This window comes from Marmota monax, unplaced genomic scaffold, assembly GCF_021218885.2.
Source record: "Marmota monax isolate L192 unplaced genomic scaffold, Marmota_monax_Labrador192_F-V1.1 WCK01_AAM20220418_F8-fsc00025, whole genome shotgun sequence".
Lineage (NCBI taxonomy): Eukaryota > Metazoa > Chordata > Mammalia > Rodentia > Sciuridae > Marmota > Marmota monax.
In genome coordinates, this window is record NW_026691950.1 from 8,953,121 (window position 1) to 8,970,399 (window position 17,279).

The 17,279-nt window shown below is 36.4% G+C and overlaps 1 protein-coding gene across 3 annotated transcripts in view; it reads right to left on the bottom strand.

Moving 5' to 3' along the window:
- The window catches only part of Txk (TXK tyrosine kinase), a 63,751-nt gene that overhangs the window by 27,732 nt on the left and 18,740 nt on the right, over nt 1–17,279 (bottom strand). For all 3 annotated transcript variants that reach the window (XM_046458236.2, XM_046458314.2, XM_046458173.2), the window contains 4 exons: nt 16,900–16,965; nt 11,967–12,021; nt 7,257–7,336; nt 5,262–5,389 (listed from right to left, as the gene is read on the bottom strand). In XM_046458236.2, the coding sequence (XP_046314192.1) occupies nt 5,262–5,389; nt 7,257–7,336; nt 11,967–12,021; nt 16,900–16,965 (329 nt within the window). The remainder of the gene's footprint in view (nt 1–5,261; nt 5,390–7,256; nt 7,337–11,966; nt 12,022–16,899; nt 16,966–17,279) is intronic.

Here is a 17,279-nt window from a genome sequence, read left to right on the forward strand (position 1 = left end):
CATGTATTCCTTGCCCCTGTACTTGCATAGCTTCCCCCATCATCAGCATCTTCCACTCAGAGAGATGTTAAAACTAATGAACTACATTGACACGTCAGTATCACCCAGCGTCCATCATTTTTGGGTTGATGCTGCACATTCTGAGTTTGGACAAATAGGTAATGACATGTGGCCACCATTACAGTATCATGTAGAGTAGTTTCACTGGCCTAAAAATCCAGTGTCCCACCTATTCTTCACTCCTTCTCCCTTCTAAGTGTTTAAAAATACTTAGTCCTATACACAGTCAACCAAATTGAAACTTTTTAGTCAGATTTCTGCAGAGTACTATATATTCTTGAACATACATTTGTATGTACTTCTCAAATTATTGTCTTATAAAATGTGATTTCAGGTTGAACAGTGTCCAGAAAGGCTACTGCAGTTCATTTGACCACCATCAGTGCTTAAATGTACCCATTTCCTTACCCCCACCCCTTTGAGAGTAGTTCACTTTTTTCTTTCTTTCTTTCTTATTTTTTTTTTTGTACTAGGGATTGAACCCAGGGGCACTTAACCACTGAAACGTATTCCCAGCCCTTTTTATTATTTTATTTAGAGACAGGTCTAGCTGAGTTGCTTAGGGCCTTGCTAAATTGCTGAGGCTGCCTCAGCCTCCTGAGCCACTGGGATTACTGACGTGCACCACCGCACCCAGCTTAGTAGTATACGTTTTTGAAAAATAGCATGGTAAAGTAAATGGAACTTCATTTGACTGGGTCAATGTGCAGAATTCTAAACAATCAATTTCAATTTAGTTCAATAAGCACTTATCGTTTATTTCTTTCATTAAGAGCCTGGCATGAGTCATTTACTATCACAATGTTGGGTCCCTCGGGGGCGGGAAATAAACAAGTGTGTGAACACAAGAAAAGGTAGCTGAGGATAGGTGAAAGCAGAGAAGATAAAATACAGAGACTGTAGATAGTTGCCCAGGGAAGCCCTTCCTGACAAGATGACAGTTATATGGCATTGATTGACAAGGAGTCATCTCAGAAAGATCCAGAGAAAGATTCTTGCAGGCAGATGGAACAACATGTGCAGAGACTGGAAGGCAGAAACAAGCTTAGCTAGTATAAAAACAGAAAGAAATTTTTCTATTAAGTGCCTACTGAATGCAAGACACTCATCTAGGCAGATCCAAAGATGAATAAAACAAGGGAGCTCTATCTCAGTGAAGAAGGAAAGGAGAGGCTGTTCCAACATCAAGCACTGTGCCAGAGATGCACGCAAAGTTTGCTGGGGCGTGGAGAAGGAACACTGAACACATGGCTGGATTTTAAAAAAGAAGTTTTATGGGAGGAAATGACACCTGAGGTGAATCTAATAAGTGGAGTAACTCACGAGGAAAAAACTGAAAGGACATTCTAGGCAGAGGTGACAGCATGAATGATACTGAGAGATGTGAAGCAGAAAGGTGGCACTTGAACAAAAAGCAAGAGGTAGGGAGAGGCAACAAGTTGTACTTGAGAAGTAGAAGGATTTGTGGTTGTGATGGGCCTTGTAAGTCATGCTAGGGAGCATTGCATTTTCCTGCAGGTGGGAGAGAGCCATTGAGATGTCCCAATTAAGGAGGTGAAATATTCATATTTATATTTTTGATAGTTCACTCTGGCACCAGAACAGGGTTGAATTAAGGGTGAAAGAGCATCAGAGACAGTGACAGCAGTTAAGAGCCTACTGCAATTTTTCACCTGAGCACTGATTAGGGCAGCACTAATAGGGAGAGGCAAGGGTCAGAGGAGACACTTTTAGGGTATGAAATTAATTCCACTTAATAATTAATAAGAAGTTAGGTTTTGAGAATAGAAACATCAACTACCAATGCATCCAGTCTCTTTAATTGGCTAAATGATGGCACCATTGCCCGAGATAAATAACAGCAAGAAGCCTAGATTTGGAGGGAGAGAGAGGGTATAAGATGAAAGACCCGACTTCATCACTGAAGTTCAAGACTAGAGAATTCCAAGTGTCTGTGTCCACCAGGTAAAATTATGCAAAGGGAGAACCCTAGGGTGAGATGACGAGTGATCAAGGATGGAACCCCTGTGGAACATCAGTGTTTAAAGGAAGAAAAGAAGGACTCTTTGGGAAGATTCATAGGGAATGATGTGAATTAGAGAAGACCAAGAAAGGATGATGTCAAACATCTAGGGAGCAGGAAATTCAAGAAATGTCACCACCAGATATAACAACAAAGGCCGAATACATGAGCACTTGAAAGCTACACTGCATGCGCCCAAGTGGGGGTTACTGGCAAAGCACAGAGCTGTGGAGGCTGGAGGTAGAAGCCAGATTCCACAAGCACACCAAATGGAAAGTGAGGAATTGGAGGCAGTAGATGTAGACACATTTATTTTTTCAAAAGTGTGACTAAAAAGAGCAATACACACACACACACACACACACACACACTCACTCACTCAACAGAAGTTTGTTTTTGTTTTTAAAATAAAAATGTCTTAAGGGGTAGGAGGACTGTAGGAGAAGGTTAGGGGAAAAAAATGGAGTGACCAGAGAGAAAGGAGCCCCAGCAGAAGAGGAGAGATGGGAACAAGAGCACAGGCGAGGCCTTGGCCTCCTTACTATTGGAGGATTGGAGGGAATGAGGGTGATGGCAGTGACAGGAGACAATGGAGGAAGGTCATGCTGAGCTGCTTCCATTTTCTTAATGAAGAAGACAGCTAACTGATGTGCTAATAGGCCAGTGATTACTGTTGGCAAAGGGCCTTGAGGAAAATGGTAAAAGTTTGAACAGAAAACAGTGTTACCTAGCAACTCTGAATACCTACTTGAGGTTAGAGCTTCTCCCTAGTGGAGTCTTTATATACAGTTGTTGTTGTTGGACACAAGACCTTTAATTAATTTATTTATTTTTATGTCGTGCTGAGGATCGAACCCAGGGCCCACGTGCTAGGGGAGTGCTATACCTCTGAGCCACAACCCCAGCCCTCTAGGTGAGTCTTTATAGCACATGATTCAAGTAATTAAAGAGAGGAATTGGAGAGATTTTCTCTAACGTCAAAGTTTTTATTTGCCAAATATTTTTATCCTGGGAAATACTACCAATGGATTAGTGATAGTCTTTCTGTGACAGAAAGAAGTCTGTCACTCTCTTGGCTTTGTCCTTACTTCTGGGTAAGGTGGTGAATCGTCGTGGGTTTATATGTTTATATGTACACAGAAAAAGTCAAAGTTTAGGTAATAATTTTTTTAAATAAAGAGACAGGATAGCCATGGACCCCAATTCACAACTTTTCTAAAACTGAACCTCCAAAATATCCTCCAATGACATGAGTTGCCTCTTTCTGGAGGATACAATAGACGCTGAACCCAGAGGGCTCAATGGTTTCAATAGTTTCCATGACTTCTGTGGGTTTAAATCTCAACATAGGTACTTATTAGCTATATGACCTTGAGCAAGTTACCTCAAAGTTACCTTAAGTTTTTTCATCCATAAAATGAAAAATCTCAACAGCACCTACTCATAGGTTGCTCTGAAGATTAAATAAACATAAAAGCACTTGAAACAGGATTTGCCCCAAAGTAAATCTTTAGTAAATATCGATTATTTGTGGGGCGTATGACTTTCTTCTTGTCCTTATCACCCTTCTTTCTTGTTTTCTTACTTCTTTTATAGTTTATTTTCTTTCTTAAAAAAATAGCACCATGGTTAGGAATGTTTTTTCTTTTTTACTTTTGTAGTTGTATATGGAAAGCATATATTTATTTTATTTGTTTATTTTTATGTGGTGCTCAGGATCAAATCCAATCAATGCCTCCCATGTGCTAGGCAAGTGCTCTGCCACTCAGCTACAGCCCCAGCCCCTGGTTATCAATTTTTATCTCCTGTTTTCACTTTTTTCTTGTTTCAGTTGTTTTATTTTTAAAATTATCTTTGTGGTATTTTGTAGATGATAAGAATGATATACATGCATTGTAATTTAAAAAACTCTAAAGCCATCTATAAAGCAGAAAATAAAAGTGTCCTTTACTTCCACCTCTCAGTTTCCACAGATAAACATTAACAATTTATAGTCTGTTATACTCTTGTTTGTAAATCATATATATGCTTCTTTTTACCAGGAAAAAAAATGGCACTATGATCTGAATATATTGCTTGCGAATTTTTTTAACTTACCCACATTCTAATCTACTTCATTATTTTTCTTATCATCAGTTTTTAAAATTATTTTCTTTGAAGGAAGGAGAAGGAGGAATGAGCAGAAGAAACTCAGAGCCTGTCTCCTGATTCAGGGGGTTTGTATCTCCAGCCACACCTGTGGCCTCCCAGGCCTCCACCTCTCAAACCACACTCCCTGTGACCATCTAGAATATCCATGTAGGCTCATCCTATAGATGGATACAAATTTCTTGGGGTTTATTCCTAATATTTAGGGCCAGTTTAATGGAAAAGTGGTCTCTTTCCAGAAAGGATTATTTTGGTCAACACAACTTTTCATGAGTGAAATCAAAACAGCACTGCATGACAAAAAGTCAAAATAATATGAAAAGTGACAGTGGGTTCCAAATGCTGTAATGCTGACGTCAGAAGATTCCCCCGTGGACTCATAGTGATCCAGCCCACAATGAGTAGGGGCTGAAGGCCAGAGATGTGGTTGCAATTGTGGTGGAACTTTCTGGAATCCTATTATCTTTCTGCAGATGATAGGTTTGCACAAATGACAATGTGGCAAACAATAGCCGGGAAAGGAGGTTAAATATTTCTTCAGTATATTTAGGCCAAAGTGACTATAAAAGGCTGGATTTTGTATAACTTTCTCTTTTCTCCACACTAGAAAGAACAGAGAGAGATTTAAAGAGAGTTTTCTGTTACAATTGTCTAAAGTAGAGAGCAAACCTAGGAGAGGAGAGTAAAGAGAAGGAGGCATCATCATTTAGGGCATTTGAAACCTTATTACATTTTGCCCTACATAAATTTCCAGAACAAATGCATAATGACCAAAAGGCCTTTTGCTTCTCAGCCACCCATCATTTTTCTAACATGGTAGAAGTATGAAAAATAGACTCACTTCTTGCCCCTTCACTAGAAAAACAAAGGCACATCAATGAAGAGGACAGTGGCCCAGAAAACAGTGTTTTTCAAGTTCCTAAGCTCTTTGTAGAGGGAGACTTATTCCTGTTGAGTGTCTGATACCCACCATGAATTGCTGTCCAGAGCCTGGCTCCCCAATCCTCCCAGCCCCATGTCCCTCACTTACCAGCAGCATTGTGCTGGTGATACCAGATCAACTCAGGCACTGATGGAAAGAGGTGTCTTTCAGCCACATACCACTGTCCGGAATCATTCCTTTTAATCTGATAATGTTTTATTGTAGCCTCTGTACTTCTATAGCAGATAAAATGTGAATTAGTAAACAATCAAAAGGTCACTTTAGAACTAAGACAATTCATTAAGCAACAGAACTCAAATTCTCATGCCATCAACACCATACACTGAAGAGAAGATTGATCAGTTTAACATGTGCCTGACCATCCTCGGAAAATTCCTCAATAGTCTTATTGAGGCCTCAGATTCAAACATAACTTCAGCCAATACTGTTTAGGTGAAAAGTTCAATGTCCATGAAAAAATGCTCACCATCTCTAGCAGTCAGAGAAATGCAAATCAAAACCACCCTAAGATACCATCTCACTCCAGTAAGATTGGCAGCCATTAGGAAGTCAAACAACAAGTGCTGGAGAGGATGTGGGGAAAAGGGTACACTTGTACATTGCTGGTAGGACTGCAAATTGGTGCAGCCAATTTGGAAAGCAGTATGGAGATTTCTTGGAAAGCTGGGAATGGAACCACCATTTGACCCAGCTATTCCCCTTCTCGGTCTATTCCCTAAAGACCTAAAAAGAGCATGCTACAGGGACACTGCTACATCGATGTTCATAGCAGCACAATTCACAATAGCAAGACTGTGGAACCAACCTAGATGCCCTTCAATAGATGAATGGATAAAAAAAAATGTGGCATTTATACACAATGGAGTATTACTCTGCATTAAAAAATGACAAAATCATAGAATTTGCAGGGAAATGGATGGCATTAGAGCAGATTATGCTAAGTGAAGCTAGCCAATCCCTAAAAAACAAATGCCAAATGTCTTCTTTGATATAAGGAGAGTAATCAGAGTAGAACAGAGTAGGGACGAAGAGCATGAGAAGAAGATTAACATTAAACTGGGATGAGAGGTGGGAGGGAAAGGGAGAGAGAAGGGAAATTGCATGGAAATGGAAGGAGACCCTCAGGGTTATACAAAATTTCATACAAGAGGAAGTGAGGGGAAAGGGGAAAATTATACAAGGGGGAGAAATGAATGACAGTAGAGGGGGTAGAGAGAGAAGAGGGGAGGGGAGGGGAGGGGGGATAGTAGAGGATAGGAAAGGCAGCAGAATACAACAGACACTAGTATGGCAATATGTAAATCAATGGATGTGTAACTGATGTGATTCTGCAATTTGTATACGGGGTAAAAATGGGAGTTCATAACCCACTTGAATCAAAGTGTGAAAGATGATATATCAAGAACTATGTAATGTTTTGAACAACCAACAATAAAAAATTAAAAAAATAATAAAAAAGAAAAAAAAACGAAAAGTTCAATGTCCAAAAAAGTGGAGCTCATCATGGAACACAGAATATTTTGAGAAACTTCAATCCTTCTAGGAATCTATGACAGACTGGAGAACATACCTCAGAACTGCCCCACAGAAGCACAAAAAAAAAAAAAAAAACAAAAACAGGTGTTTATCCACCAGCTCCCATTCCTCATTGATGGACCGCTGCTCCTGATGTGACTGCAGGTATTTCCAGCCTAATCAATGGGTCCTATTTTCTTCCACAACCAGAGAACATTCTCAGGCAGGAAGACATGGGAAGCTTTCTAAGAGAAAAAAACCTCCCTGCAGGTCAATCCCAGAGTAGACCAAGGGACAGGAGGAATGCAGCAATAGTATTTTCTACACCTAACCTTATCTAACCCCTTTATTTGATGGTTGAGAAAAGGAAGACAAAAGAGGTCACGGAGCTAATGTAATATCACACATAGCGTGTTAGGGATACAATGTGGTCTGGCTAGTCCTGACTTCCAAGCCAGAAATCCTTTCCCTAAACTAAGCTCTCACCTCGATTCTGTACATGATGGTATCATCATAAAAACAGATTGTCCTAGGGCTTATATATTAACCAAAGTCACAGCTGCTTACCTTCTAGCTCTTATAAACACGGAAATGGTGTAAGACCCCAAATGTCTTGAATCTCTGACAATAAATGCACCTTCTTTAGCCTGAAAAACAATTTACTCATTATATAAGTCTATTCTTGCTCAGAAAGACAACATTATATCTTGGTGATGAAAACCAAAGCTATACCAACTTACTATAAGTCACTTACTATATTCTTACTATAAAGAATGAGACTGGAAGTACACCCAATGTTTTATATCCCCTATAGGTTTAGAAGTCACATTTCTAAAAGTAGTGTAATTTGGACATGAATTTATAATGCAAGAGTATTTAAAAACCTTCTGGTTTTTATAAAAAGAAAGTTCTGTATCTAAGAGTCTTGTACCCCACTTATTAGTTGTTTTTGTTGTATTAATTGGGACAACAGATAAAAATAGCTGATTGATAAGATGAACGTCTGAGACTGACAGGTCTGTACTTTGGAAGAAGAGAAATAAGGTAGTGGATAGGATGAAGGAAGCAGGTAAAAATATTTTTGGAAAGACAGAGAATGGATGGAGAGATCAGAGTTCATGAGAAAGAATGGATTTGGGAGAGTCTGAAGGGAGAAAGAAGTTGCTGTAGGGGTGGGAAGAAATGAAAAGAGAAATGGCAGGAGAACATTTTAACAAGGGTGATACTAAGTTAAAAAGCAGGTCCCTTGGGGCTGGGGAATATATCTTAGTTGGTAGAGTGATTGCCTTGCATGCACAAGGCCCTGGGTTTAATCCCTAGCACTACCAAAAAAAAAAAAAAAAAAAGATTCCTGTGGACATTCTTCCAGAGACTCTGATAAGGCTGAAAATTGCTTTAAAATAATTTTGAATGTTAGATTCTTTTGATTTGTTTGTTTCCTATTATGAAAAGTTCAGTCTCCCTGGATATGTTTGTTTTCAAGTGGGAAAACTTTTGGAATCATGTCAAACCCATGGCAGTTTACCCTTGGGAAGTGCTATGCCCCTTCACCTGTGCTTGCAAACTGTGTGACCCAAAGAGCAGGGTCCCCTCCAGGTGCCTATAATCCATCGCCAGAATCTTTTCTTCCTCCTACCAGGCATAAGCCTCATTCCCTGGTCAAGTGTTTTAAATAAAAGAATCTCTTATAGTCATTTGAAATTACAAAATCTATCTTTCATTGAATTCCTATAATGTTCAAGGACTGTGTTACATATCAAAGGGTAAAGACATAAAAGACAAAGATATAAAAAGCAAAGGTGCGTGTACAGTTTAGATTGCATATACAATAATATATATACATGTCAGTATATGTAATATGCAGGTAATAAAGTTGCACATGTAGTGGTCTCCTCTTACAATGAATCAAAGTTGAAAGAACACAAACAGTATTTCCTGATCACAAAGCATGAACACTAGAAATTCCCAACAAAACCCCAAATAAAATGCTCCTACCTCCTATAGATTTTTAATATTCTCTCTCTCTCTCTCTCTCTCTCTCTCTCTCTCTCTCTCTCTGGTGCTGGGGATTGAACCCAGGGCCTTGTGCATGTAAGGCAAGCACTCTACCAACTGAGCTATATCCCCAGCCCTCTTTAATTCTCTTTTATATAACTCAAGGAAATTAAATCAAAAATGAAAATATCCAGAAGATAATAAGGAAACATCATCTTTTGCTATGCAGCTCTAACAGTACTCAGAAATAAATTCAGTGTTATTATTTATACCAATAAGTAAAAGAAGTAAAAATAAGTTAGTTATAAAATCCAAGTACAATAGAAGAAATAAGTTAAAAAGATCAAAGATAATAAATTATTTTTAAAAAGTAGATAAAATATAAATTATAATTATGATAGATAATAAATTATTTTTTTAAAGTACAACTAGGAATTAAGTTCAAAGTCTGGTTGCTCAGGGAAAACAATAAATAAACAGCTAATTCACCTAATCAATAACTAATGGCAAAAGTTTATAAAAAATAAGTCATAAACCAGGTACGGTGGCACACACCTGTAATCCCAGTGGCTCAGGAGGGTAATCGCGAGTTCAAACAGCCTCACCAAAAGCAAGGCACTAAGCAACTCAGTGAGACCTTGTCTCTAAATAAAATACGAAATAGAGCTGGGGATGTGGCTCAGTGGTCAAGTGTTCCGAGTTCAATCAAAGGGACTCCGTCCCCCAAAAAGTCATAGGTACAAATATGCAAAAATCCAGAAAAAAAAAAATTTACTCGACTCTATACAATAAAATTGAAAAATTGAATGAAATGGATAATTAATTAACAAAACATAACTTGTCTTAAAATTTAGTCCAGAAGAACTGAAAGTTTTAATGAAACTATGAATAAAAAGTGGATGTTTTTAAAGAGCTAACTTTAAAAGCACCACAGTTACACATTTTGATGTATTAAATCTTTAAAAAAAAGTACAGAGATTAAACTAATCCTGAACATATGAAAAGAACAAAAACTTCTAAATTTATGTACAGGTTGAGCTTAATATCAATACCAACAACCCAACTGTGCACAAACAAAAGTACTGACCAGCTTATGTCAACTTACATCACTTAACACAAAATAAAATGTTAACAAATAAAATCCAGTAGCACAAAAGAATAATACACCATGACCAAGAGGGTTTGCCTACAGGAATGTCAGAGAAATTCAGTGTTGGAAATCTCATTAATATAATTTGTCATAGTAACAGATCTGAGGGAGGAAAAAAAAAATCATAGACATCTCCAGACATGTTGAAAAGGCATTTGACAAACTCCAACTTCTAGTACAACTTTTAAAAATTCTCAGTACAACAGGAAGATATTTGTACTTCCTTACACAATACCTTTCTTTACCCTAGTCTCAAGTCCTTTATTATGCTTTATATGGATATTATTCCAAATAATGTCAGGAGAAAAAAAAAATCATGCCCACTAACAACACTAGTATTTATACTATTCTGGTAACACTAGGCAATGAAATTGAATGAGGAGCAAAAATTAGAAGTACTGTATTAATATTATAAAAGAGTAATTGAAATCATCACTATTTGTTGCTGGTAAGATCATGTATCTGAAACCTAAGACAATCCAGTGAAAAACTACCAAAATTATGAAAACTCCCCAGCATTACTGGGTACAAAATTAATTCACAGAACTCAAAATCTTTCATAAATAAAAGCAAGATATATTCATGTATGATAGCAACACAAAAGATAAATGTACAAGCTACATGAGAAAAACTCTTTTTAAAAAAAATTAAATAGGAATGGATTGGAGGTATAAATACACAAAACAAAACCACTAAGTATCAAGAAACATAAGTGTTTGTTTTTTGTTTGGGTTTTTTTTTTTTTGTGTGTGTGTGTGTGTGTGTAACCTTAGACTAGGGAAGAAAATTCTGACACAAACTCTCAATTCTTACAAAAATTTTCCGCACAAATTCAAACATACATAATTCAAATATTATTTATGCCAGAAAACCATAGAACAATTAAAAAACTGGAGTAAATATTGCCACACCACAAAGAATAATTTCCTAAATATAGCTACATAGGTCCTGCAAATTCTTAGAAAAGGATAAAAAACAGAAAATTATGCAAAGGATATGAACAGTTTACAGAAGAGGGAATACAAACATAAAAAATTTAATATATGAATAATATTTACAATCCCCAGAATAAGAGAAGTGCAAATCAAATCCACACTGAGATGAGGTGTCAAAGAGCAAAGATCCAGATGTTTCCTATAAACCACTGGCTGGAGAGGTTATGGGAAACCAGACACTCTTCATTTCTGATAGGTATTCAAGCTGATACAATTCCCACAGAGGGCACTTCAGTCTAGGAAAATCAGAAATGGACATTCTCTTTGAATTTACTAACATCATTTTACAAAAGCCTGTCTATGGGACCATGCCAGGGAAACACCATATTTATTTCAATTTCATCTTAGCAAACAAAGCTCTACCCCAATATTGCCTGAGGCTGGGTCTCTGACCCTCATCCTGTCTGTCCCTCTGCAACAAAGTGAGTCTATCCTGCTCCTGAACCATTACAGGTATTGAGTTTTAGTTACAGAACTGACTCTTTCTCAGTCACATTTCGAGATTTCCTCAACATCCAACAGCAGTGCTTAATGATACAATACCTCTTATCTAGTTTCTAGTTTTGACTCTATGTTTCCCCACAGTTAATATTTACCGGCTGTTGGAAATTTAACTATATGCAGTTTTGTTTTGGTTTGACCTAAATGAGTAGTTCTGATCTGAATCTGGTATTTTGTCTATCCTACTCTCCCCTTTGTTTCCAAAGAATGAAGAAACTACTACACCATGTACTTTTCTGTTTGTGTTTTTAATGAGTGTAAGTTTGTGAGGTTAGAGAGTATATTTAATTGCTTTTGCAGCAGAGGTTATATGAGCAACTCAAATACAAATTCTTCAGGCAGAAAGCATGTTAGAATGAATGAAGGAGTCTCAGTACATTGGAGTTGAAATCATTTCAGGAGAAATAGATTTCTGAAATTATGAAGAAAGTTAATGGAAAACATGATCTGACATAAATATATTTGACTTACCAACTTACCAAGAAACATGTATTGGGGATGAAGTCTTAATAAGACTTCAGAATTAGAAAGAACAAGAAGCAAGACACCAGTATAGTTGATTAAAGTCTTCATAATATGCCTCTCTCAGACATTTAGAAAATATTCAGATTTATTCATTACTACAATGATAATTACCTCCTGTTTCAATAGACGTTCTGCCTGATTTCTGGTAATGTTCCTATGGTACCACCTATAAAAGCAACACAAATAATGTTTAAATTTTTTATTAATTTTTTTCCAAAAAAAATCTGACTCTATTTCCTTCATTTTAAAGACCTTGGTTCAGAATTAATTTTAGAATGTTCTGGCTTTTTAAAATTCAGATAAATTATGATAGAATATTACAGGACAACTGATCAGGTTTAATACAATTTTACTAATTTCAGGCCTGATCGCCTAGTTATTCTAGCATAGCCCATTCAAACTTTCTGACATACATGCTTAGCACCTGTATGTAATTTTGATGGACTCAAGATCTTGTAAAATTCCATGAAAGACTTGTGGGTAAGAAGTCATCATCTTCAACAAATGCTGAGCTTTAGCAGACAAACTAAAAAGTAGCAACTTTACTCTCAAGAACTTCTTATTTGAGTGCTTTCATAAGTGTTATTTCCCTTTCCAAAATTAAAATTCATCCTAATGTATCTGATTCTCTCAAGTCCATTCCCTCTGAGTAGAGTGGGGTAGTTAACAGAGCTCATGGAACAGCCAGCATGGGACCCTGCCCCGGAGCCCTCTCCTGCCACATCTCTTCCCCACTCTGCCCTCGCTCACAAAGCTTTGTCATGTTGGGGCTCTTTCCTCCCCAGACTCACCAAGCCCCTTTCTGCCTTCAATTGTTCTGTTTCCTCTGCATTAAGCACCTCATTAAGTGGCCAGAATATATGAACGCACAGTAAACATGATTAAGTAATATTATAAAGTAAACATATAGTTTGATACGACCATACCTAGACAGTAAGCAAATGTTATTCAGAAAGCAGAGAAAAGTGGTAGAACAGGGAGATTTTTAAAAATTGAAAAGCCTTCGTTAAAAAAACAACATTTTTACAAAGAATTTGGAATTTAACCTAATATTACCAGAAATACTAATTTTGTGGATAGTAGAAGAAAGGAGGTATATATTTAACTTTGTACTGAGTCACCAAAGGCCGGCCAGATGGTGACTAACCAACTCCTCACCTCAACTTGTGGACTTCTCTTCACAGCCAGGAGTAGACAGCTGCCATCAAGTCAGAATGGTCAGTTATCTAAAATACTGATGTCATCAAACTGAAAGTGAACTTTGGGAAGATAATCCACAGACAATGGGAGATGACAGATGGCTCTGACCACTGTCATCTGACCACTGACCACTAGTGTTGGAAGAAAAGTTACTCAGTGTTACATTGTGAGCATCATTCTGAACGTTTTTAGTCAATGTTAATATTCAACTGAGGAATTTCAAGATGAGTCTGAGAGTTCTTGTTGCAGGAAGAAAAAAAAATTCTTCAAACTAATTAAGACACAGGGAATTAGCTTAAGGAGCCCCCACTGGTTAGGTTGTGAAATTTGGATGTTAAAAGGAAAATAATGATTATAATTCACTAAAGTAAATTGAATCTGTGAAAAGCTGTGACTGCATGACGATATTCAAAAAGGAAAAAGTTAACATAAATTATATATTTTTTTAAAATAATGCTTTTTAAAAACATTGAGCTCATGCTGCTTTTGTGTTGGTGTTAATTATATTACTTGTATTCATTTATCAGTGATAAATAGCATAAGTAAATTGCCAATTTTGTTTAAACATAAATTAAAAATTTATACATATGTGGCTATCATTAGAATGACTTCAAAGTAGTTACCCAAGAGCCACATAGGAATATATCACAAATTCAGGGTCCTATAAAATAAAGCCCAATTCTGTTAAGTAGTAAAAGGATTCAGTGAAGGTAATTTAAGAGAGGTTGGGAGGATAGTATTTCAAAATTTTATCTAAAAGTCAGAAAATTCTTTTTTAAAAAATAGGAAAGTCCATAATTTATACTTTTAAAGCAGTGTTTATAACAGGTACAAAATAATATGAACACAGGAGTTGGGGCAGGGCATCTATTGATTTAAAAAAAATTAGCAAGTCCAGCTACATTTGAGTCAAAACTTTTGTATATATATGCAGGTCTTGAGTTTCATGCCCAATCTTAGATTTCTAATCAATAAGTAACAGTATTGGGCTCCTGAATTTCTGACTTGGAAATCCCACCAGAGCTGAGAAGTTACATCAGTTTCCCTTAGGGAGTTGCTTTATAACCCTGGGAAGATCAAGGACTCAGTGTAGAGATATTGAGATAAACTCTTATAAGAAGTTCAGGATAATCCATGTTTTGGTATTTAAATTGTCTACCATTTTAAGAGAATCCAATGTATTCATTTTTTTGTCTCTTATTTCAAATGCATAATCAATTTAAAACTTGTTATTTGAAGTTGAAGAGAATTTGATTAATACTTAACAGATATTCATACAGTTAGGAGAACTTGATTTCTCATATTTACAAGTTTAATTTATTAGATTTGTAGAATCATTTAAAGACTTACATAGGGCTCATTACAATTGTGATTTGCCCTGTCAAATATGTGAAGTATTTAAAAAGATAATTGAATGTATTCAGTTTATTAATGCTAATTACATGTTTCAGGAAATTTAATTAACTGAGCTTATAAATAGAACTGATTGTTTAAGAACATTTAGTATGTGGAGGGTGAATAAAGGAAACTGTTCTTATTTATTTAAATTTATAAATACCTTTCCTTAGAAAGGTCTTCCCAACTCAACATCCCCAACCACTTTATATATCCTCTTCCCTGTTGTTTTCTCCCACAATGTCTTACACTCTTCCTTCATAACACTACAATTTAGAATTATACATTTGTTTTTGAATTTAGTGTTGTTTAATGTCTCCATGAAACTGTAAGTTCCATGAAGGCAGGGAAGGTTCTGTGTGTTCCATGTTGTATCTCCAAGGCTGAGAACCACTCACATCTGATCCATCTTAAATGTACAATAAACACAGAATTAACAAATAAAGAAATAACAAATAAAGGAGGCCAATGTAACAAAGGCAAGGCTGCATATTTGCAATACTAAGCAAGGTGGACCAAAATGTAAATGTCTTTCCTATTTGTGGAAAAATAATAATCACTAGAATGTAATGACCAATTACTAAATACCATACAAGATAGATATAATTGTCCCCACTTATGAGATCATCAGAGGTTCAGAACAGCCAGAGACATTTGGCAACTTTGCTTAGAATCAAAGAACTAACCAGTGGTGATGCCAGGATTTGGAGCCAGTTTCCTCCATCCCTAAGCTCATATTTCAGTATTTCAACCTGGGGCAGCAATTCTTGTCCATAATTAGAAAAATGCCTGGCACACATGTAAGAGGTCAATCAACTTTGTGATTAATAGTGTTATCTATTATAACTATATTTTAACAAATTTGTTTTTTTAAATCAATAAAGTTAAAAGTCTTCCCAGAATTAGAATGATTCATAAGGATGATTTTTCAAAAATCAAAAATAAATTTAAGCCCCCCAAAATGAAATGGCAATGGTAACCCCAGAGTTGTTTAATTCAAATGATGTGAAATCTACATTGTAAGTAAGTGCTGCAGCCAGCGCCCAAGCCTATTCTAAACAGTGGTGGCGATGAGCAACTTAATTAACAACAACAACAAAAAAAGAAAGTAACAATACTGGGTAAAGTAGTCACTGTCACAGATGACTCCTTTAATCTTCCAGAAAATCCAAACTGGGGTGAAAAATAATCTTATTTTTCTTATTTTTTTGTAGCTGATTTTCATCCAAAATCTCCTGTAACATGGCCTTCCAAAAGTTCTGTTTCTGTTGGTCACCCTCCACCCAGGGGACAGTTAGATCTGTGTGAGGCATGCCAGAGTCACTATAGATAGTTGTAAAGATGTTTTCTAAGGAAGGTGTGAGTTCTGCCACCAAAGGCTTGGTTTTTACTGGAGACTGGAGTCTTGGCTCAGGACTATCAAAGCTTAAGTTAACGAGCGGACACGGCAGATGGGCTGAAGGTAGAGAGAAGATAGAAGACTGTGGTTTGTGGGAGAGAACAGAGACAGTCAATGGAGAAGCCTGGTAGAGTTGTCCTGTGGTCATCTCCTTCTACTCTCCAATAAAACTTACATTCTTCACCAGAGCTTTTGGAACTGGATTTACTTTAGGGAAGAAAATACTGAATCTGACTTTCAGGAGTGCTTCAATTAGTAGCAAGGCCAAGCAAGTTTCTTTCATTTCTTTGATGTGTGGTTCTCAAAAAGCCCCTTAGTGTGGCAACTCCTCTCATCTACTGCCACCTTCTGGAAACATTTGCTAATTGCAAAATAAGTACCTGAGGAAGGAGGAAGCGAATGCTCAAACTGAAAATCTAAATTTATTTTAAAAAACAGGGCTAGTCCCAGCTCTGCCACTTGCTACCTGTAAATTAATCTGTCAGCCTTATTTTCTCACTTGAAAAATGAGGCTCTATAAAAAGTGGTTGTGAAGATCTCCTTGTTTCAAATCTATAATTGTATTAAAAATATCTTTTGAGCAGAACCTTTTTGAACATGCCTAAGTTTCTCCCAAACGATAGCACTAGCCTAGTTCTTATCTTCAGCAATGTCTAATATACCTCAAAATGTGAGCCAAAATATAGGAATTATTTACATAGTAAATACAATTTACCACTCATTGAAAAATTGAATGATGTTATTTAAAGGAAACTTTCCACTAAGGATATATAGGTGTGTGTGTGTTTTTTTTTAAGTGCCAGATGGCCTCATTCTGTCCCTGTTAAAAAAGAAACCTGGCCATACAAAACAAAACAAAATGAAGTTTAAGAAAAAGAAGTTTCTAAATCAATCATGATAAGGACCAATGATCTCTCTATTGCTAAAACTGTCAAATGTGTTACTTTCTTTTCTTTTCACAGACCAAAATAAGTGTCTAGACTTTGAAACTGCCAGAATGTCCCTGATTTTCATAGGTTTACCACACAGCACACTTTGGAAGACACTTACTCATATAATTCCAAATTGGTGAGTCTGTTTTCAGTCACATAGTTGCTTGGGATTAAGCCCTCGTTCCTGCAACAAAAAGACGCAGCAAAAATCAAAATGTTAAGCACTCTTGTGACATTGTCATGACAAAAGTTCTTTAAACTCCCAAGGATGCAAGAGAAAATCAAATGTGTTTACTGATTAAATTCTCAAAAAAAAAAAGAATAAAACATTTTTTGCATTCCCAACTCATCAAAAATCCCTGTAGAAGAAATACAAAAATCTTAATTTATAAGATGAATAGTTTAGGAGGTTTTGTAACCTCAAAATAATTTCAAAAAGGAAAAAAAGGCACTTAAATGATAACTTGAAGTCATAGTGACTAAGTTAAAAAAAAACAC